The sequence below is a fragment of the Phyllostomus hastatus genome, unplaced genomic scaffold (assembly GCF_019186645.2).
Source record: "Phyllostomus hastatus isolate PE091 unplaced genomic scaffold, TTU_PhHast_1.1 phas_scaffold_501, whole genome shotgun sequence".
NCBI classification, from domain to species: domain Eukaryota; kingdom Metazoa; phylum Chordata; class Mammalia; order Chiroptera; family Phyllostomidae; genus Phyllostomus; species Phyllostomus hastatus.
Genome location: NW_025334033.1, coordinates 11,965,144 through 11,988,149, shown reverse-complemented (window position 1 = coordinate 11,988,149; position 23,006 = coordinate 11,965,144). Strand labels below are relative to the sequence as shown.

General features: G+C 34.7%; 1 protein-coding gene and 1 non-coding gene across 4 annotated transcripts in view; both read right to left on the bottom strand.

Moving 5' to 3' along the window:
* The window catches only part of GOLM2 (golgi membrane protein 2), a 108,171-nt gene that overhangs the window by 9,374 nt on the left and 75,791 nt on the right, over window positions 1-23,006 (bottom strand). For 2 of the 3 annotated variants that reach the window (XM_045822752.1, XM_045822753.1), the window contains exon 9: window positions 985-1,152. The exons of the other annotated variant lie outside the window; for it this stretch is intronic. In XM_045822752.1, the coding sequence (XP_045678708.1) occupies window positions 985-1,152 (168 nt within the window). The remainder of the gene's footprint in view (window positions 1-984; window positions 1,153-23,006) is intronic. 3 annotated transcript variants of the gene reach the window in all.
* Window positions 17,726-17,832, bottom strand: LOC123809103. Its single transcript, XR_006783961.1, has one exon. It is a non-coding gene; the product is annotated as a U6 spliceosomal RNA (small nuclear RNA).

The window sequence follows — 23,006 nt, the reverse complement described above, 5'->3', positions numbered from 1 at the left end:
TGGCTTCCCTTTTTCTATTAACTATCTAGTATTCTAGGACAACTATGTTTTCTTCTGAGTTTTATAAAAACAATTCTTGTCATGAACCTAAATAAAATTTAATTAAAAAGAGCTAAGGAATAAATCAAGACAGGTTACATTAAAAAAATATTTCATGCATAATATAAAATCTAAAATACATGTATTAACTTTAAAAGAAAATTAATAGTTTTATAGAAAAAAAACTCCATAAGTACTACTAAATGATGTAAGTAGGCAGAAAACAGTCCTAAAACTTGCAATAAAGCAACATACTCTGATATGCATGCATGGATAGGGCTGCATGCACACAGGTAGATTCTAGGTTAAAAGCTCAGAAGTAACACAATTAACAAGAAAAATATGTTGAATCTGTGTATTAAACATAAAACAGACAAATCTTCACAAACTGATTGTTAAATATAAATTTTAAGCCTCAGAAAAAATTTCAAAAACAGCTCTTTCTATGCTGAATCAGCAGTGAAATAATCTTATCTCCTGACTATTCCTTTTGTGGCTTCCCTGATAACAAAAAGGCTGTCTGGTCAATATTTGTATCTAGAATAACTGAAATGCTTTCAGATGAGAAACTGGAAAAGAATTATTTTCTGGGAATAAATTTGCCTAAGGCAAAGTCAAGAGCCATTTAAAACAATTTAATTCTAAAACTTCTCAAGATTCTGAGTTTCAAACTATATCAATAACACATATAACTAAAAATAAAAAATAATTAAAATAATTTATCTACAAATCTACTAATGCCACTATCATAAAATAGTTTTTAAAACAAAATTGAAAAACTGCACCAAATGGGATCAATTTTACCTACCAAGGATCAAACTGCACCAAATGGAATCTGCATTAAGACCATACTGGTGCTAATAAGCGGGAAAATTCTACACAAATTCAACCAAATTGGAATGGTGGGTTTCATGGTTACAGCATGGAGATCAGGCCCACGCTCACCTTGGACGTCTTCCTCTCCACCATCACCATCTTCTTCCTCATTGTAAGCCAGCTCAGCCTGCTTGTCTGCCTCATACTCACCTACGTTACCATCATCCCCATTATAATCCGCCAGTTTAGAGCCATGCTGCGGATCAACAGGGGATTCATTCTCATCAAAGAATCGGCCTGTGAAGTAGGTAGAGGATTAATTCCAGAGTATAGAGAGAGAAGAAAAAGAAGGAACCTGTACTGAAGGCAGATCAGAAAGTAAACAAGTGAAACCTGGCCACTCTCAGGACAATGAGTATAATAAAAGATACATTTTATGAAGGTTATTCAAGAAAAAAGGAAAAAGAATGAAGACAGAAAATAACTTTTATTTAAGAATTTCTCTTTTGTGTTAATTTTAGTACTTGCTACTTAAAGGTATTAATGTTTTATTACAGAAAAGGGCACCATATTCAGTATTGTTTTCCTAATCAATGACTTCTCTGATATAAGTATTTGACTAATTTAACACTTTATGGGGAAGAATACTTTTATTACTAGATACAATATATACTTGAAATTTGTAGTCATTTATTGCTTTATGATATACTACTTTCCATGAATAATTTTGATAACTTTCAAAATATAACACCAAATAAATACTATGCAGGCTTATTTCTTTCATGATACTAAGGAAAACTGACACACCTGGGAACCATCTTAAGTTCCTTCAGTACCAGAGATTCACTATAACCATGAATTGATTTCCAAGGAGTAACGGCAGAGAGTAAACTATCAGAATCGTTAATGGTATATTTTTTGAAAAAACAACCCAAGTAATTCTGATTTATTCTTTCCCATTCCCTAAACCAGATATTTAAAAGTCAATGGTAGAGGATACTTAAGAAAGTTGACCTACATGAAGCTGTCATATTATACACATTAACAACTAGAAATCAAGAAGAGCTACAGATGTAACACCTACTCTATAAAGCTACTCAACAACCAGGCATTAAAAATAAAAGTTAGGAAAACGATGATCTGACTCACAAACACATGTTAAACTCTACTTTGATATTAAATTTAAGTAACATAAAGCAAATTTTATCCCAATCCCTAAAATATGACATTAAATTCCTCATGGTGTAAGAATTTAAGATTTTAAAAAAATTATAAAAATCTTTTTTTAATAAGACTAAAATTTTTGGAATTATATTGTAAAAATTTTTGCAATGAGACATTCAGGGGAAAAAATAACTTCTTTTGCTTGGAAAGCAAAGTTAAGTGGAAAGCAAAGTTAAGTACAAATGAAAAAAAATGGAGGTATTAGTTAATTCCACAGATGCCTCACCACATCATCAGGCCAATAAATTTCTAGTCGCTGAGTGATGAGTCAATCAGGAAAATAGTTAAAAAAACAAATCACATTTACACAAAATACTTTTAAAGCTGGGTGGTGTGGCCAGTAAAAAAACAAACAAAACACAAAAACAAAACAAAAACGGGGTCACTCAAATCTATTATTCTAGAATAAGATTGAGTATGTGTAATAAATAAATGGAAAATGTGATAAAAAGAAAAAAATAAATGAATATACAAGAGTTAAAAGGAAAAACAGTAACAAGAATAGATAAACAGCCCTGACTGGTGTGGCTCAGTGGATTGAGCTCAGACTACAAACCAAAGGGTCGCTGGTTCAATTCCCAGTGAAGGGCACATGCCTGGGTTGCGGGCCAGGTCCCTGTTGGGGGGTGCTTGAGAGGCAAACACACATTAATGTTTCGCTCCCTCTCTTTCTCCCTCCCTTCCCTTCTTGAAAAATAAATAAATAACATCTTAAAAAAAAAAAAGAATAGGTAAGCTATTTGTGAGGACACCCTACCTAATGACAGTAACACAAAACAAAAAATTGGGTCTTTTTTATTATTATCTCTTTCCTATAAATCATGCCAATGTAAGAAAGTAAAAGAGATTTATAGAAATCTATATTTTCTTCTTCTTAATATGTAAATTTACTATGGGCAAAACATCTGGAGCAGTTGAATTATCTTTATACAATGTGAAACTGCTGTTTTTAAGTATACAAACATATTATTGTAGTTAACAAGAGGGTTGCTCAAAGTACACTATTTCCTCCAAGAAAACATTTTCAATTTTTATCAGTTATGAAAAAAGTTATTACAAAATATAGTTAATATTGTCAGACATGATATATTAACCAAAGAGATGGTCCATCTGTGCCTATTATAATATTCCAACAGAACAATATATAAAGTTTCTTTTTTTAAGTATTTGATAATCTGACTACCATGAATTTAGTTATAAAATTTTAATACTACAATTACAGTGATATTCAGCAACAGTCAGAAAATCAGCGGTAAGAATGGATGACCATACAACTGTCCTTTGTAAAATAGTAATTTGTGCTATCTTATATATAGAATTTTCATCTCTGTAGAAAGAGCTAACCCTTATAAACAATGAGGGATAAGCCCTGGCTGGCATAGCTCAGCGGATTGAGTGGGGGCTGCGAACCAAAGTGTTGCAGGTTCAATTCCCAGTCAGGGTACATTCCTGGGTTGCAGGCCATGACCCTCAGTAACCGCACATTGATGTTTCTCTCTCTCTATCTCCCTCCCTTCTCTCTCTAAAAATAAATAAATAAAATCTTAAAAAAAAAACAATGAGGGAGAAAAAGAGCCAACTACACAACACTGTCAGTCAAGTTGTGGACATCAGACAAACTTCACATTAAACAGTAATGGATTTAACAGTATAAATAAAAAATGCATAATGCTGATTAATATAACAAACTGTAAATTACATAACTGTCAGGCAATACTTGCAAACAAAGTCATACAACAGAAAAATTAGTGTGGATTAAAGCTAGAAGATATTTCAAAAAAGAGGCATATATATGGGACCATGACAGAGAGAAGGTAAGAAATATTCAAAGAATAAGAATGAAGATGGAGTATTTAGGAAACAGTAAAGAGATTAATTTGACTATTTATATTAGAAAGTTCAAAGAATATAAAGAATGGCAGGTTCGATCTCCAGTCACAGCACATACAAGAAGCAACCAATGAATGCATAAGTAAGTGGAACAAATCTGTTTCTCTCTATACACCCCCTCATCCTCCCTCCCTTTTTCTCTCTAAAATCAATACTTAATAAATAAATAGATAAATAAATAAAAAGGCCTCCTATATCTACTAGGCAAGATCACAGAAGGAATCATGAAATATATAGAAGTATTGGGTTGGACAAAAAACTGTTTTGTTTTTTTTGTAAGATAACTCTAGTAGCACTTAGTTGTCTTTAACTTCACAATTTTGTTAGATTGTTATTGTGACAGCTGTCATATCAGCATGCATTTAAAAAATTTATCAAAGTTGGTGAATTTTTGTGTAGCCATTTAAATATAAGACAGAAGATAGGCAACATTTTTGGTATATTATGCTTTATTATTTCAAGGAGGGTAAAAAAGCAACTGAAACACAAAGAAAAGATTTGTGCAGTGTATGGAGAAGGTGCTGTGACAGACTGAATGTGTCAAAAGTGGTTTGCAAAGTTTCACGCAGGAGATTTCTCTCTGGATGTTGCTCCAAGGTGGGGTAGGCCAGTTGAAGTTGATAGTGATCAAATCAAGACATTAATTGAGAACAGTCAATGTTATACCATGTAGGAGATAGCCAACATAATGAAAATACCCAAATCAGTAAAATTATTGGTAATAATGAAAAATGTGTCTATTTTATGGGGGAAAAAAAGGAATTTTTGACCAACCCAGAATCTACTATGCTTTTCATCCATCTATCCAACAAAGATTCACTGGTGTGACAGAAAATATGCTATGCACTATGATACAAAAATATATTTACAATCTACATTTCCAGTAATTCAGGAGTATTAAGGGAGACAAACATGTAAACAAGTAAGTAGAAAGTGATGCTATGTGTGCTATAACACAATAATTTAGAAAGATATCTGAATGTGGAGACTTGGTTTCTATTTAATAGAGGAAGTTTGAACTTCATACAGGAGGCAATAGGCAGTTGTAATGATTTCTTTTAAACAGAGATCAGGAATCTAATCTGCCTTATGTTCCACAGCATTTCCAGGGTCTAGTCAGGTACAAAGCTATAGGACTTAGACTAGGAAGATATCAGAAAAATTGTTAAGTAGAGGTAAATCAAATACATTTACAAATGACAAACTGAATGAATACATGGCACAATGGTATAGAAAGAGTCTAAGAATGTTTCTATAATCCTAGCATAGAAACTAAAAATAATGGTGCCTGACCCAAAATGGAATAATTGGGAATGTATGGGAAAGCAAATGTTGCTTTAGGTATACTGAGCTTAGAGTTACAGTAAGATATCAACATGAAAATAATTTATAGATACATATATGGAACTAGACTAGGTATAAAGTGAGGGTTAGATGTGTAGATTTAAGACCCATAAATGTAATAATAGGTTACACAATGAGAACATAATTTCTCCTTGGAAATAAATATTTACAAAAAACAGCTATAAGTCAAAGAAATGATCCTGGTAAAAAAACTGTATTTTGGAAAGGAAAAAAGGAAGTAAAGTTAACTATATGATGGTACAAATCTGTGATGTGTTTCAACAGGAATTTAATATCAGACTTTGTCTCTGAAGAATTTTACCTATTTAAAGATTTTAAATTCAGTTCTATCTCTTATTAACCACAGTGTTAAAGCTGTGCCCAACCAGTGAAATAATACAGTAATCATATTTAGCTTGGATAGCCAGATTTCCTTATATTGTAGCAAGATTCAATTATGTACTTGAATATTATTTTCACCCTGATGGCTGGTTGAAATTATTAACTTAGAGACTATTAGTAACAAGATAGCTTTATCCCAGCAGTTGAAACATGAAAACACAAAGAAGCAACATATACACTAGCTATTCAAAGTCTTCAGGCAGTATCAAGTTGGAAAAACAAATCATAAGAGACTGTTCATGTATTTTAAACAACATAATAGAACCTCATATAGAATGACACATATTCTTTAAAACATATTAAATATCAGACTGTAAACTTCAAAGACCAGTAGAAAATTAAAGGACAATGGCAAATACCTAGAATATTCTCAATCACAAAAGGACATTTGAATCAAGATAGCTAAATGGTATATTGCAATTCTATACTATAAGCCAAAGCAATATAAATTATTCTTTAAAGGTTTTACTTATTTATTTTTAGAGAGAGAGGAAGGGAGGGAGAAAGAGAGGGAAAGAAACATCAATGTGGTTGCCTCTCACGTGGCCCCCACTGGGCACCTAGCCCACAACCCAGGCATGTGCCCTGACTGGGAATCGAACCAGCGACCCTTTGGTTCACAGCCTATGCTCAAATTACTGAGCTACACCAGCCAGGACTATAAATTATTTTTTTTCTATATTAGCTCCAGGTTCATTAATGGGTTTCAATTTCTCAACTATCCTATTGAAAAGAGGGTTATATTTTTCATGTCATTCTTTTAATATATTGCCACTATTATAAACAAAAAGAATCAATCTGACTTGGTTATTATAACTCTAGAGAGAAAAAAAGAAGGAAATTTTACTCTAAGGAGGCAACCCCTTTTTGTAGTCTTCATCTACTGATAGTATCTACTTTGTACCATTCATTTGGCAATGAACACATTCAACTGACTCCTGCATTATTCAATTTAACACCTACAGTTTTGACTATTTCACGTACCCCTGAGGGTCCATTACATATGAAAACTTAATCTGTTGAGACATGAGATACACTCATAAGTCCTGGGAGGGGAGGAGGGTGTACAAATTGTGACAGAAATGTTACTGCACTTTCCTTACAAAACAATATTTAGGGAAAGCTACTAACTGAAGTTTGAACTGTTTACTTTGATTTCATTATCAGGAATATTTTGGGGCCAAAATACCATACTTATTTTGCATTTCAGGGTATGGGACCTCAATGTAATGGGCACAGGAAGGAATCTGTTAATTTACTGGACTTATGGAAGATAAAGAGAAACAGGAAATGAAAGAAGCATGGTAGCTAGAAATTATGGCTAACACCATCTGAACAATTTGACCATTCCCATTACCAATGCAAAGAGGTTCAACTTCTTTTTCTGCTTTTTGATATATTACACAAATTGCCTTTTTGTTATTTTTTTTTCCTTAAGACTAATTCTGTGAGGGGAAAAAAGAAGGGAAGGAAAGCACACAATTCAATTGTTTTGAGGTCAAATAATGTTCTCCTTTGCCTCTCTGCTCTCCCTTTTATTTTACACCAAATTTACTGGACTAGCTGCAGCACTAGCATAGGATAAAGGGCCTGAGGTGGAAAGTAATTTGCTTATTTTTGGAGAATACCAGGCATGCATCACATATTTATGGCAACTACATTAATCTAAGTACATTAAATATTCAGACATTCCACTTCAACTTCAGTGTTAAATATTCTTTAACATTCAGAATAAATAAGGCTGTAATGTAATTAACAAATTCTTATATGCTGAGCTTGATTTATTGCCTTTCTGAATCCATATCAAGAAAAATGTCTTAAGACAATATTCTAACACATTGAAGAATGAACAAACCATTTCTTCAAATATTTCACAAAAATTTTTCTTTTTAATGTAGCACTATGACTTACATTTTATAAAAGATTAACAGATTTTTCTATTTTTATTATTAAGTATTTTCAGATATATAAAAAAGTATGGAGCATATAACATCTGTGTTCCTATCATCCAGAGCTTTATCAAATTTTAACTTTTTGGACACACTGTTTCAGAATTTTTTTGCCATACTGTGTATTTATTCAAATAAATAAAACATTACAGATACAATTAAAGTTCCCTGGGTATGTCTCCTTAGCATTCTCCTCCTATCCTGAAGATAACTTCTATCTTAAATTGGTTGTTAAGCATCTCCATGAAGGTTTATGTATTCATTAATAAATAGTATTGATTGACAGGCTTTCGAACTTACAGCATCTGTGCAAGAAAGAGTTAATTCAACATGTCTGGGTTGCTCAAACCCTGCAAATTCCAAAGAAATGCATGTCTTCAAAATTGGCCCTGGACTGGATCCTGGCAGGTAACTTGAGTCCTTCTGCCTGATAGGTGACTTTGTAAGACTGAGGTTTTGGGCCATGGTATACCAGTTTGACTGGATAAATTTATCTTAACAAAGTGATTTATGGTGAAGATTTGTTTTTGCTAGGTGGACAAGGGGAAGTCTAGGGACTGGTTGGTTAGCTGAGTTCAGTCATTTGAGCACTGAGTGACTACATGCAGATACTACATGACTGACCCCCAATAAAAACTGTGGACACCAAGGATCAAATGAGCTTCCCTGGTTGGCAACACTTCACGTGTGTTGTCACACATCTTTACGGGGAATATTAAGCACATCTCCATGCAACTCTATTTGAGGGAACTCTGAAAGTTAGTGTCTGGTTTCTCCTCAAACTTGCCCCACAAGTCTTTTCCATTTCCTGATTTTAATCTGTGTCTTTTCACTGTACTAAACTGTAACTGAGTACAAAAGCTCTTTTGGGTCCTACGAGCCCTTCTATTCAATCATCAAGCCTGAAGGTGGTCTTGGAACTCCCAACACAGCATCATCTTGTATCTATTCTAGAACTTGATTTATTCCTTCTACATTATGTTTTTGAGATTTATCCATGTTGATAAATGTGGCCTTGTTCATTCATCTTAACTTCTACGTACGATTCCATTGTATACACAGTATATATACCATGATTTATCCACTCTCATTAGAGTATTTGTAGGTACATATTAGGTTCTAATTAACCTTTTGATTAACAAAAGTTCTTCATAAAATCCAATTTATTTTTTTTATTTATGGTTAGTATTTTTATGCAGGGAGGGGATCTGATTTGATCTGATACTTGGTTTAAGAAATCTTTGCTAAATCTGCATCATGAAGATATTGTTTTCTTCTAGAAGTTCTATTTGCTTTCAATTTTAAATCTGCAATCTATCTTGAATTTAATTATGTATATTGTGTGAGGTAGGGGAGTAAGGTTAATATTTTTCCATTTTGCTATTCAACTGACCCCATACTATTTATTGAAAAGACTATGATTTCCCCCATTGAACTGCACTACCAACTTTTTCATAAACCAAATGTACATAAATGCATCATCAGTTTCTGGATTCTATATTCAGTCCCATTGGTTCATCTGTCTATTTTTGTGCCAATATCATTGTCTTAGTTACTTTTTCAATAAGAATTGTAAAAGCCTTGATATCTAGCAGTGGAAGTTGCTAAGTTCTGTTCTTCTTATAGACTATCTTGGCTATTCTTAGTTTTTCACACATCCATACAAATTTTAAAGTCAGTTCCTCAAAATCCCACCCCCTAAAAATGCTGCTAGAATTATAATGGGATAAGCATTGAAATTCTATATCAGGAGTCTTCCAAGATGGCAGCATAGGTAAACATGGTTCACCTCCTCGCAAAACCACATCAAGCTTACAACTAAAATACAGAACCACCATCACTCAGAACTGTCAGAAATTGAGTTCAATGGAAGTCTGACAACTACGTAATTAAAGAAACCACATCCATCTAGACTGGGAATGAGGAGTGCCAGCCCCACAACAGAACCCACAGCCCAGGGTTCCAGTGCCAGGAAAGTCAGTCTCCAAAACTTCTGGCTGCAAAACCCAGCAGGGATAGAGTTGGTGGAGGAAACTTCTGGAGTCCCAAGCAGTTCCTCATCAGGAACACACACACAGATTTAATCAGAGTCACTTCTCTGACCTCCAGCATCAAGGTAGCAGCTTGAAAACCACCAGTGGCATATAGAGACAAAGTGAAGTGTCTGGCATCAAGGCAATAGCTAAGGACAGGCTTCTTCCTCCACGCAGAAAGACAGGCAGTTGTCTCTTTTCTGGACCCTTCCCACACAGAGCCACAGAGCTGGCAGGACTGGTGCCATATCTGAGATTCCATCAACCTGGCTAACACAGTTTGCCCGACCCTTGAGATGCCCAGAGACTCTGCCTCACCCAACTTATGGGTCCACCCAAGCTGCTTTTCTGTTCGAATAACTGGTCTTGGCTCATGCTTCAAAACATCCTAAGTTCTCTCAAATAAGCAACAGCCAGCCTCAGTGAGCCCCAAGCTCCATCACCTCTTGCTAAGGGCCCACAGGCCCAGCAGTAGAGTAACCAGCCTTGATTCACAGCTTGGCTTCTCCTGGGAATCTCCAAGCCCAGCACAGGTAGCAGCCATTTCAGATTGCTTTATAGCTAAGGCAGGGTGGCCCCAAGAAAAACACAGGTGGGGGCTGACCTTGAACTGGACCACCCAAGAAACCCCAGAGCCTACATACCCAGTGGGTAACTACAAACCACATCAGAGTACCACCACCCTGCCCCGGAATAGCTGATCCGCCACGGAGGGCAGACGTTGGTGGTCAGTAGTCACAGCCAGTCCTGCGGCTAACTGGCCTAGGTAAATCCCTCCCACTGACCTTCTAACAGCAATCAAGGTTCACCTACAAGAGGAGGGTATACTCAGCCCCCATGAAGAGTGCACCTCAAGTACCCAACTTCAGGGATAGGGGAGTCTATGCCAATGGACCCTGCAGGATACCTAGTACATTAGACCACACTACCAAAACACAGAGTCAACACAGCTCTACCTAGTACATAGAAACAAACACAGGGAGACTGCCAAAACACAGAAACAAAGAAACATGGCCCAAATGGAAGAACATATCAAAACTCCAGAAAAAGAGGTAAAGAAAATGAAGATAAGCAATCTATCAGATGCAGAGTTCAAAACACTGGTTAAAAGGATGCTCATGGAACTAAGTGAGAACCTCAGCAGCATAAAAAAGATCGAGTCAGAAACAAAGGTTACACAAATTAAAATAAAGAACAATTTACAGGGAAACAACAGTAGAATGGATGAAGGCAAGAATCAAATCAATGATCTGGGACATAAGGAAGCAAAAAGCAACCAATCAGAAGAAGAAGAAAATAAAATTTAAAAAAAAAATGAGGAGAGTTGATGTAAGCAGCTTCTGGGACAACTTCAAGCAATTCAATGTTCACATCTTATGAGTGCCAGAAGGAGAAGAGAAAGAGCAAGAAATTGAATAATTATTTGAAAAAAATAATGAAAGAAAAATCCCCTAATTTGGTGAATGAAATAAACATGCAAGTCCAGGAAGCATAGAGAGTCCCAAACAAGACGGATATTAAGAGGCCCACTCTAAGACACATCATAATTAAAAGGTCAAAGGTTAAAGATAAAGAGAAAATCTTAAAAGCAGCAAGAGAAAAGCAGTTAGTTATCTACAGGGGAATTCCCATAAGACTGTCAGCTGATTTCTCAAAAGAATTTTGCAGGCTAGAAGGGAATGGCAAGAAATATTCACAGTTATGAAAAGCACAGATGTGCAGCCAATATTAGTCTACCCAACAAAACCATCATTTAGAATCCAAGGGCAGATAAAGAGCTTCCCAGATGAGAAAAAACTAAAGGAGTTCATCATCACCAAACCATTATTATATGAAATGTTAAAGGGATTTATTTAAGAAAAAGATCAAAACCATGAATAAACTAAATGGCAACAAATATGTATCTATCAACAACTGAATCTAAAAAACAAACTAAGCAAACAAGGAGAACAGAGACAATCATGGAAACAGAGAGTGTTTTGATGTTTGCCAGATGGCAGGGGGGTAAGAGGGAATGGGTGAAGGAGTGAGGGGATTAAGAAGTACGAATAGGTAGTCACAGAATAGGCATGAAGATTTAAAACACACTAAAGGAAATCGAGTAGCCAAAGAATCTACGAATGAGCCATGGATATGAACTATGGTGTGGGGATTGCCTGAGGGAATGGCGTGAGTTGGGTGGAAGGGGCCAAAGGAGGAAAAATTGAGACACTGTAATAGCATAATCAATAAAATGTAATTTAAAAAACGATATTCTAGATCAATCTGACAAGAATTAATACCTATAAAATACCAAGCCTTCTAATCTATGAATATAAATTTATTTATGTATCTAATTTCTGTCAATATTATGTAGTTTATGGAGGTTCTTGTGACTATTTTGTAAGATTTTTTTCAAGGAACTGATGTATTTTATATTATTAAATATACTTTCTATTTTAAAATTTAACTTTATATTTGGTTGGTAACATATAAAATACAACTAATTTTTATATTAACCTCGTATCTAATAACTTTGCTAAATACACTTGTTTGTTGATTATTTTAAATTTTCTATATACAAAATCATGTTTGCAAAAAGTATCCATTTTTCAGTTTTATTTCTTCCTTTCCAATATCTACATTGTTTATTTCCTTTTCTTGCACTTTATTTCACTCACTAGGATTTATAGTAAAAAGAAAAATAGAAGTGATGATGGTGGTTATCCTAGTCATCTGGATTTTGGGAGAAAACTTTTGATAGTTTATCATTGAGTAGGATGATTGATTTGGGATTCTTGTAGATACTTTTTTTGTAAAAAAATATTTTATTGATTATGCTATTACAGTTCTATTTTTTTCTCCCCTTTATTCCCCTCTGCTCTGTACCCACTCTCCCACCAGCATTCCCCCACCTTAGTTCATGTCCATGGGTCATACATAGTTCTGTGGTTTCTCAATTTCCCAGACTATTCTTAGCCTTCCCCATGTATTTTGTACCTACCATTTACGCTTCTTATTCCTTATACCTGTTCCTCCATTCTTCCTCATCCCTTCCCTGATGATAACCCTCTGTGTAGCCTCCATTTGTGTGATTCTGTTCCTGTTCTAGTGGTTTGCTTAATTTGCTTTTGTTTTTCTTTTTTTAGATTAGGTTGTTGATAGTTGTGATTTTGTTGTCATTTCTGTTCATAGTTTTGTTTTTCTTCCTTTTTCTTAGGTAAGTCCCTTTAACATTTCATATAATAAGGGCTTGGTGATGAGGAACTCCTTTAACTTGACCTTATCTGGGAAGCACTTTATCTGCCCTTCCATTCTAAATGATAGGTTTGCTGGATAGAGTAATCTTGGATGTAGGGTCTTGCCTTTCTTAACTTGAAATACTTCTTGCCTGCAAGGTTTCTTTCGAGAAATCAGCTGAAAGTCTTATGAAAACTCCTTCGTAGGTAACTGTCTCCTTTTCTCTTGCTACTTTTAAGATCCTCTCCTCTTTAATCTTGAGTAATGTAACTATGATATGCCTTGGTGTGTGCTTCCTTGGGTACAACTTCTTTTGGACTCTGAGCTTCCTGGACTTCCTGGAAGTCTAACTCTTTTGCCAGACTGGGTAAGTTTTCCTTCATTATTTGTTCAAATAAGTTTTCAATTTCTTGCTGTTGTTGTTCTCCTTCTGGCACCCCTATGATTTGGATGTTGGAAAGTTTAAAGTTGTCCTGGAGGTTCCTACACCTTTTCTCGTTTTGTTTTTTTGTTTTGTTTTGTTTTTAATTCTTATTTCTTGCTTCTGTTCTGGTTGAATGTGTCTTCCTTCTCCAAACCATTTATTTCAGTCCCAGTTTCCTTCCCTTCACTGTTAGTTCCCTGTACATTTTCCTTTATATCAGTTTTCATAGCCTTCTTCTGTTTTGTGACCATACTCAGCCATTTTTGTGAGCATCTTGATTACCAGTGTTTTGAAATCTGCATCTGATAGGTTGGCTGTCTCCTCTTCACTTAGTTCTTTTTCTCTGGTTTTGATCTGTTCTTTCATTTGGGCCATATTTTTTTGTCTTGGCCACCTGTTACATAGTAAGAGGTGGAGCTCAGGTATTTACAAGGGCAGGGTAACCCAAGTCACTGCTTTGTCTCACTGTATTGGGGGAGGGGTCCCAAAGGGAACAATGCCCTTGCAAGGGAACTTGCTCAGCTATCAGCCAACTTTCAGTCCCTTCCTCCTCTACCCATAAGCAAATTGGGCCCTTCTGGTGCTAATTCCCAGGTGGGTGGTTTTATGTACCTTCTAGGACCTTGTGGGTCTCTCCAGTGAACTCTCCTGTGAGGCTTGGAGTTTCTTCTGCCACCTCAACCCCCACAGGTTTTTTCAGTCAGAGGTTTTGATGCTTTATTTCCTCACTCTGGAACCATAGGATGCATGGTCTGCTGGGATCCCCCCATTGTTCTTCCCAGTTTATCTGCACACAAATGTGGGAACGCTAGTCCACCAGCCACCACCTCACCTGCCCCAGTCCTCCAGCTGCTGCCTTGCTGCAAGTCCTATCCACTGTGGCTGCCTGTCTCCTCCTCTCCTACCAATCTGGATGAATGTTTCTTCTTAACTCCTTGGTTGTCAGACTTTCATACAGTTCTATTTTCTGGCAGGTCTGATTATTTTTTGTTTTTAAATTTGTTGTCCTTCTTTTGGTTATTTAAGGTGGCAAAGGGTATCTACCTACGCCTCCATGTTGGCCAGAAGTCCCCGGACTCTTGTAGATACTCTTTATCAGATTGAAGAATTTTCCTTGTAATTCCAGTTTAGTTTGTTGATTATCATGAATACACATTAAATTTCCTCAAATGTTTGCAACTACAAAGATTACTATTTGACTTTTCTCATATATTTTGTTAAGGTGGTAGATTACATAGACTGCTTTTCAAATATTAAATTGCCTTGCATTTGAGAGTAAACCTAACATAGTCATCACGTATATCATATTTATCTGTATATTTGATTTGCTAATATTTTATTCTATATTAAGAGGGACTGTAATGTAATTTTCCTTCCTCATAACATTCTTAGTGTTGCTGTCCAATTTATGCTGACTTCATAAAACGAGTTAGGAGTGTTTCTTCCTTTTCTATTCTTTAGAAGAGTTTATACTAAATTGGTCGTATTTCTTCCTTAAATGTTTGGAAGAATTCAGCAGCAAAATCATTTGGGCATGAAAATTTCATTAAGAGAAGGTTTTAAATTACAGTTTCAAGATCTTAAATACACATGGAACTATTCAGATTTTCCATAATTCTTGTATAAAGGTGTTTTCCTAGGATATTGTCCATTTATTCTAAATTTCCAATTATTTTGGCACTAATTCATAATACCACATTTAATATCCTTTAATATTGTTATCCACAGGATCTACATTAACAATCTCTTTTTTCATTCTTAATATTGGTAATTTGTGCCATCTCTGTCTTGATCTGTGCTAGGGATCTTAATTTTACTCTTCAAAGAATCAATTTTTGGTTTTGTTGACATCATTATCAATTTCATGTAGTGATCCTGAACTCAGTAACCTAGCCAACTTCTGTTATTACTTCTAGCAGTGTGTCTTTTGGGGTGTAGTCAAACTTTTGATTACCTATTGAACTTTGTGGTTATTGGTTTATTCAGGTTTTCAAATCTTCTTGAGCCAATTTTGGTAATTAATAACTTTACAGAAATTATACATTTAAGTTTTGAAATTTATTGTCAAAGTTTTAGGTAATATTTTCCTGTGATTTAAGTTATACGTTCTTTGTTGTTCTCAATACTATTTACCTTCTTTATTTTTCTTCATTAGTATTACTAGAGTTTTGCTTGTCAGGTTTTTTTTTGCTCCTAATTATTCTTTATCTTCCATTTCATTAATGACTGCCTTTGTCTTTAATTTTTTCTTCCCTATACATTCTCTTTTTAAGATATGAACTATTTTTATTTTATTTTTTAAAAAGATTTTATTTATTTACTTTTTAGACAGGGAACAGGAGGGAGAGAAACATCAATGTGTGGTTGCCTCTTGCCCGCTCCCTACTGGGGACCTGGTTGCAACCCAGGCATGTGCCCTAGAGTGGGGATCAAACTGATGACCCTTTGATTCCTAGGCCTGCACTCAACCACTGAGCCACACCAGCCAGGGTTCCCCTGTACTTTCTTTAGGTGAATCTTTTTCTCTCAAGCCAGATTATCTGAGACCTAATCTCAACTCAGCTATTTACTAGCTAAGTAATCTTGGAAGTGTCATGAAACGTCCTAGGTCTGTTTCCAATCTATGAAATGGGAATAATGATAGTACTTACACATGGGTTTGTTGTGTTTCTATATACAAACAGTTTAGAACAGCAATTGGTACATATTAACTACTCCAATGTTAGCTATTATTAGTATTACCATCATTAGCGGCAGTAGTACAACTACTACCACCACTTCTATTATTACTACTACTATTTTTGAGTTGAATTCAACTCATTTGATTTTTAGATTTTTTTCTTAGTGCTTTTAAGGTCATAAACTTAGCTATAAATACTACTTCAGAGGTATCCTTCACATTTTGATATGTGTGGTATTTATATTATTGTTCAGTCTGTAAATTTTGAAATGTCCATTATAAATCACTCCCAAGAAGTTATTGAGGATTGAATTTTTAAAGTTTATAATGTAGAAGTTTTAAAACAATGTTTATGATATAAATTGCTTGAAATGTATTAAGATTCTTTGGGACCTAGTATCAAGCTAATTTATGTAATTATTCCAAGTGTACCTGAAAAATGTTTTTCTCTTTATTAAGGATGTATAAACATTTATATACTTGAATAAACTTGGTAATTTTTGCCTGAAAGTTTCTATAGTCTTGGCTTTTTATAAGTTTTAATGGGAGTATATTAAAATATTTCACATTAATCATGTAGTTGTCAATTACTTCTTGACATTGTGTCAGTTTTTTTCCCTCTATTTACTAGCTGTTTTTCAATGATTATTTCCTTTTATTTCCTATTTAGAGTAGATAGTTCCTCTTGTTATTAGGGATTATCCTTTTCATTTTTTCTTTTTACACTTAAAATCTATTTTTCATCTGTAAATACTTTACAACACAGCTTTATTTTTATTAATTTTCACCAAGGAATATCTTTTTTTTTTTAGGTACATGTGATTTATTCTTTAGGGTTTTTTGTTTTTCTTTTCTTAAATATATTTTATTGATTATGCTATTACAATTGTCCCATTCCCCCCCCTTCATTCCTCTCCACCCTGCACACTCTCTTCCACCCATATTCCCCCCCTTTAGTTCATGTCCATGTGTTATAAGTTCTTTAGCTTCTACATTTCCCATACTATTCTTGCCTTCCCTTTGTCTATTTTCTACCTACCATCTATGCTCCTTATTCTCTGTACCTTTCCCCCGCTCTCCTCCTCCCACTATCCTGTTGCTAACCCTCCATGTGATCTCCATTTCTGTGGTTCTGTTCCTGTTCTAGTTGCATGCTTAGTTTGTTTTTGTTTTTGTTTTAGGTGTGGTTGTTAATAATTACGAGTTTGCTGTCTCACCAAGGAATATCCTTAAAAAATTATGAACTCTACATTACATAAAATGTCCATCTTAACCATTTTTAAGTGTATAGTTCAGTGGCATTAAACACATTAACACTGTTGTGCAACAATCACCACCATCCATGTCCAGAACTTTTTCCATCTTCCCAAATTGAAATTCTGTATTCATTAACTAATAACTCTCCCTACGAAGCCCCTGGCAACCACCACTTACTTTTAGTGTCTATGAATTTGACTACTCTAGGTACCTCCTGTAAGTGGAATCTTAAAAGTATTTGTCCTTTCATGGCTGGTTTATTTCACTTAGCACAGTAACTTCAAGGTTCACCTATGTTGTATCACATGTCCATATTCCCTTCCTTTTTATTTGCTTTTATTTAATCTTGATTGTTTTTTTTCCATTACCACTTAATACCCTTATACCCCCCACCCACCAGCAATCACTACACTGTTGTCTATGTCCATGAGTTTCTTCTTTTTTGCTCAAAAATATGTAATGCTTCATGAATTTGCATGTCATCCTTGTGCAGGAGCTATGCTAATCTTCTCCGTATCATTCCAATTTTAGTATATATGCTGCCAAAGCAAGCACTTCCCTTCCTTTTTAAGAATGAATAATATTCCATTGTACATATGTACATTTTGTTTATGCATTTATTTGTTGATAAACACTTGGGTTGCTTCCACTTTTGGCCACTGTAAACAATGATGTAATGAATAATGGGTGTATAAATATCTATGTGGGTACCTGTTTTCAATTCTTTTGGGTATATACCTAGAAGTGAGAAATATCTTCTATAGTCCTTTTAGTTTTACATTTTCTACATGTAGGTATTTAAGATTAAGTTGTAAATGCTATATACTGTAGCTAAGTTTTTGTGTCCTTTTATTGTCTGTTTTTAAAGAGATAATTTTAATCTATTTATATTTATGTTTTTTGTAGTACTTATTTCTTTGATTTTACTGTTTAGACTCCCTTCTTTGTTATTTCTTCCTCTCTTTCAATATTACCTTCTCATCCTCTTCTATCCACTGTTGGATGAAAGCAGTACACTGTATTTCAATTATTTTAGTGATTATCCTTAAATTTGAAATACACCTACTTCATAAATTTTTCTAACAAAATTTCAAAGTATTTAATATTTCTGTCCTCTTTCTACACAAGACACAAATCTTCTCATTTTACCTTTGAACACCCTACCTTTTATTATTGTTTAATATTGTTTTTGCTGTCTTAACACAAAAATAGTTTTTTAAGAAATTAAATTTACGAAGAGCTTTGATCGACTTGAGTTCCCATTATTTTGTCACTGTTACATTTTCTTTTTACTAAAGAATAATCTTTACTCTTCTTTCATTGAGGGTCTATGAGAGGTAAACTCAGGCTTTTGTAACTGAGTATGTCTTCACTTTGCCCTTGTTTTCTTCATTATCTGGCATAAGATTCTATTTTGATTATTTTCCAATTATCACGTGAAGATATTAATCATTTATCTTCTGGCATTCGATTTGCTGATAAAAAATCTGCTTTGAATGTAATTGTCGGTCCTTGGAAATAATCTATATTTTCTGGCATCATTTACATTTTTTTCCTTAATTTTTGGATACTCTGATGTTTTCCTACAATGCTTAAAAGCAAAGTTTTTCTTCATATATCCTGCTTGACACTCAGCAGGAAAATTTTATCTGAGAACTAATGTCTTCCTTTAATTGCAGAACATTCTGAGCTCTTCAAATACTCCAAAATTCTTTTCAAGAATTGATTATTCCCTCCATTCTCTACCTAAAATTCCTATCAAGCATACATACGTCTTCTGTTTCTCTTACATCTGTCATATATATGATATATATTTGCTTCTAAATCTATCTGTCATCTGTTTCTGTCATTCTGTGCTATATTTTGATATCTCAAGATAAGTTTTCAAATCACTTTAGTCAACTATGTCCCTGGTCTACCATCTCAGACACTGATTTATTCCAATGATTGTATTTTTCATCTCTAAAATGTATAATTGATTTTTGTATCTACCTGTTTTTGTTTTATTCCTGCCTGTTTTTTTTTTAAGATTTTATTTATATATTTATTTATTTATTTATTTATTTATTTATTTATTTTTTAGAGAGGGAAGGGAGGGAGAGAGAGAGAGAGAGAGAGAGAGAGAGAGAGAAACCATCAAATGTGCGGTTGCTGGGGGTTGTGGCCTGCAACCCAGGCATATGCCCTGACTGGGAATCGAACCTGCGACACTTTGGTTTGCAGCCCGCGCTCAATCCACTGAGCTACTCCAGCCAGGGTTATTCCTGCCTGTTTCTTAAATTCTTCTTTTTTTGAGAAGGTTATGCCTTCATCTATCTCTTTGAGCACCCTTAAACATATTTATTTTATAGTAGAGCGTTACATAAAATTATTTTCATGTTTCAGTTGTTGATATTTTGGCTATCTGTCTTAGCATTAATATTTCTCATAGTTTTAGAGTTTTGGTTTGCTGACTAATTTTCAGTGTGTGGGGGTATTTATGTTTTTTTTCTCTTTTTCCCCTGTGTTCACTCATATTATCTAGTCATTTTACATTATGTATATATGTAAATATATATATTAGAGAGAGGGCAGAAGGGGAGATAAAGAGAGAAACCTCAATTCATTCCACTTATTTCTGCATTCATTGGTTTGCTTCTTGTATGTGCCCCAACCAGACATTGAATCCACAGCCTTGGCGTATTGGATGATACTCTAACCAGATAAGCGCCCAGCTAGGGTTTATCTAGTGGTCATTTTAAAGATGCTTTCACCCAGTTACACAGTCTAGGTGAACTTTTACAATTACATCTCAGTTTCTATTCCATGATACTACTGGAAAGAGCACAGATTCAGTATAGAATCAATGGCGGTGTAATTTAGTGCATGGTCACAGGGCTGTGATTTTAAGTTCCTAACTCCGTAAGCCTTCAGGTTGCTAAACATTGTAGTCCTCAATGGCAGTCAGCAATAGCTCTATTTTCTGTATGTTCTGCCAAGGGAGATGGGGCAATAATCAGGTCCTGGCTTTAAGTAATAAGCCTGTTATCATTATAAGTGGGTCCAATTTATTATTTATTTGGCTCTTAAGAGCCTAATTCCTGGAAATGTGCATTTCCAGACCTGGAACCTAATAGGTCCAATCATTCAAATCCTTCCATTATTCTGTATTTTTGTACCATTTCTTGGCCACAGAAATGTTTAGCGTGTTTTTAAGATTATCAATATCCTTTTAGTTCTCTCTTTTTCACATTTTGTCTATCATTATATGTGTGAGCAGAGTGGATATGACAAAAGTGAACTTACTATAATCCATTTGAACCAGAGGTTGAAAATATTTTTAAAAGATCCATACATTAAAAAAAAGTTGGTCCTGGTCAAGTAGCTCAGTTGGTTAGAGCATCATCTCAATATCCCAATGTTGGGTGTTTGATCCCCAGTCAGGAAACATACAAGAAACAACCAATGATATATAATCAAGTGGAACGACAAATTGTGTTTCTCTCTCTCTCTTCCTCCCCCCGCCCCCTCTGAAATCAATACTTTTTTTTTTTTAAACCCTGACCAGTGTGGCTCAGCTGGGCATTGTCCCGCAAACCAAAAGGTCATTGGTTTGATTCCCGGCCAGGGCACATGCCTGGGTTGCAGGTCCTGTCCCTGGTTAAGATGCATGCTAGAGGAAGCTGATAAATGTTTCTCTCCCTTCCTTCCTTCCCTTCTCTTTAAAAATAAATTTAAAAAATATTTTTTGAAATGTTTTAAAAAGAAAATTGTGTACTCTATGATCACTAGCTTGTCTCTCCAACGTTGTTCAGAAGAATCATTAACCACAGTTAAATAAATAAATCCCTGCTGCTATTCACCCTGGAGCATGCTATACAGAAAAGTCCATATGAGATCAGCTTGATCAATAATAACCACCTATAATTTGGAGTATCCGTCCTTGTGACTTTCAGTATGGGGCTGACATTTGAAATGAACCATTTTCTCTACTCAAGGCAACTAGATATGTAGACTATGTTCTTCTTACCTGAAAAACAGGTGGGGAGTCCATGGATTTTCAATTTCAACTACTTTGGACAGTGTCTGACTATTTCTTCAAAATGTGCCTCCAGGATACTTTAAACTAAGTATCCCTCAAACAATATTTTGTGTCACCATACAGCCTACATTCTACATTTTATTTTATTTTTTTAAATTCTCACCCAAGGATATGTTTTTATTAATTTTAGAGAGAAAGGGATGGGGGGAGAGAGAGAGAAAAACATTGATATGAGAGAGAAACAATGATCAGGTGTCTCCCATATGCACCTGAACAGGGGATAGAACCCACCACCTAGCTATACACCCTGAGAGGGGATCAAACTGGCAACTTTTCAGTGTATGGGTGACACTCCAACCAAGTGGGGCACACAGCCAGGGCCTACATTCTACATTTGCAGTTAACCCAAGCCATATATATCTTCCAAATACAGAAAAACATGCCAAAATCATCTAGCCATTTATATATGATATGGCAATACAAAGTTAAGTTTATGAAAAAGTGCCTATCTTTATAAATATATCAATATGATATATTAATCTATAAAACAAAAATACTGAATTTAAAACTGCCAAAAGATCTGTGATGATTACTGTGTACAGTGAGTTTTTTGCCCCCATATGTAATAATCAATACTTTCAATAAAATTTTCAGCCACAGCTGGGCAGCTCAGTTGCATCCTTATGAGCCACGGTTGCAAGTTTGATCCCTAGTCAGGGCACATATAAGAATCAACCAATAAATGCATAAATAAGTGAAACAACAAATCAATGTTTCTCTCCTTTCCTCTCTCTCTAAAATAAGTAAATAAAATTTTTAAAAATAAGATTTTCAACTTGTTCCAACAGCATAACACTTTGAATGTATAGAATCAAGTGCTTTTATATTCATCACCTATTTACACTTCTACTATCATTTGCATTTGTTGATCTCTCCATACATCTGGTCTCTAAATGAAATAAAATCAGATGAAGATATAGACTAAGGCCATAGGTGTACTGTCTCTGTAATGTAAAAGCAGTCAAGTAGGACTGAAAAAGAGACTCTTTCACATTCCCAGACTCCATTATTCCACTTTGTATTTTCCATCTATCAAAGGTGTCACGGTGGTAAGTGTTTTGGCATTTTTAGTGCAGTACCTTTTCTCTTAAGACCACAATTTCCTCATTTGCCATTTTTCAATACCACTTCTCAGTCTGGTGCTGTTTACTGCTAAATTTCAGTTAATATTTCCCTCTCAGGCTCAGTATAACTTCATGTACCTTTCTATACTGCTATGGATTCCAAATAGCTAAGCTCCTGCTTAAGAACAAGGTTTCTCTTGTATAGTCTTGTCCTGTAGAAAGGAGCCACAAGTTTGAATGTCTATAAGAATCAGACAAGTAATATAAATGGATGTGTTATGTCAGAGTGGAGTTATAAGAAATGGGACAGAGCAAGTCTCATTCTGAGGGAATAGTTATAATTAGTTCCAGTGATTAAGTCAAACATTATGGTTTAAGAGAACCTAGATATTAGGAATTTTATGTGAAATCTTTTGATTTTTAAATATTGGCAATTATTTCATATTTTTAAAAATTACTATGTGGACCGAAAAAAAACTCACATGTGATTTTCAATTTCTGCAAAAGATTGTTTTGCTACTTGTTTTGGAAACAAAAACACATAGATCTAGACTAACACAAGATCACATTCTTCAAATTCAGCT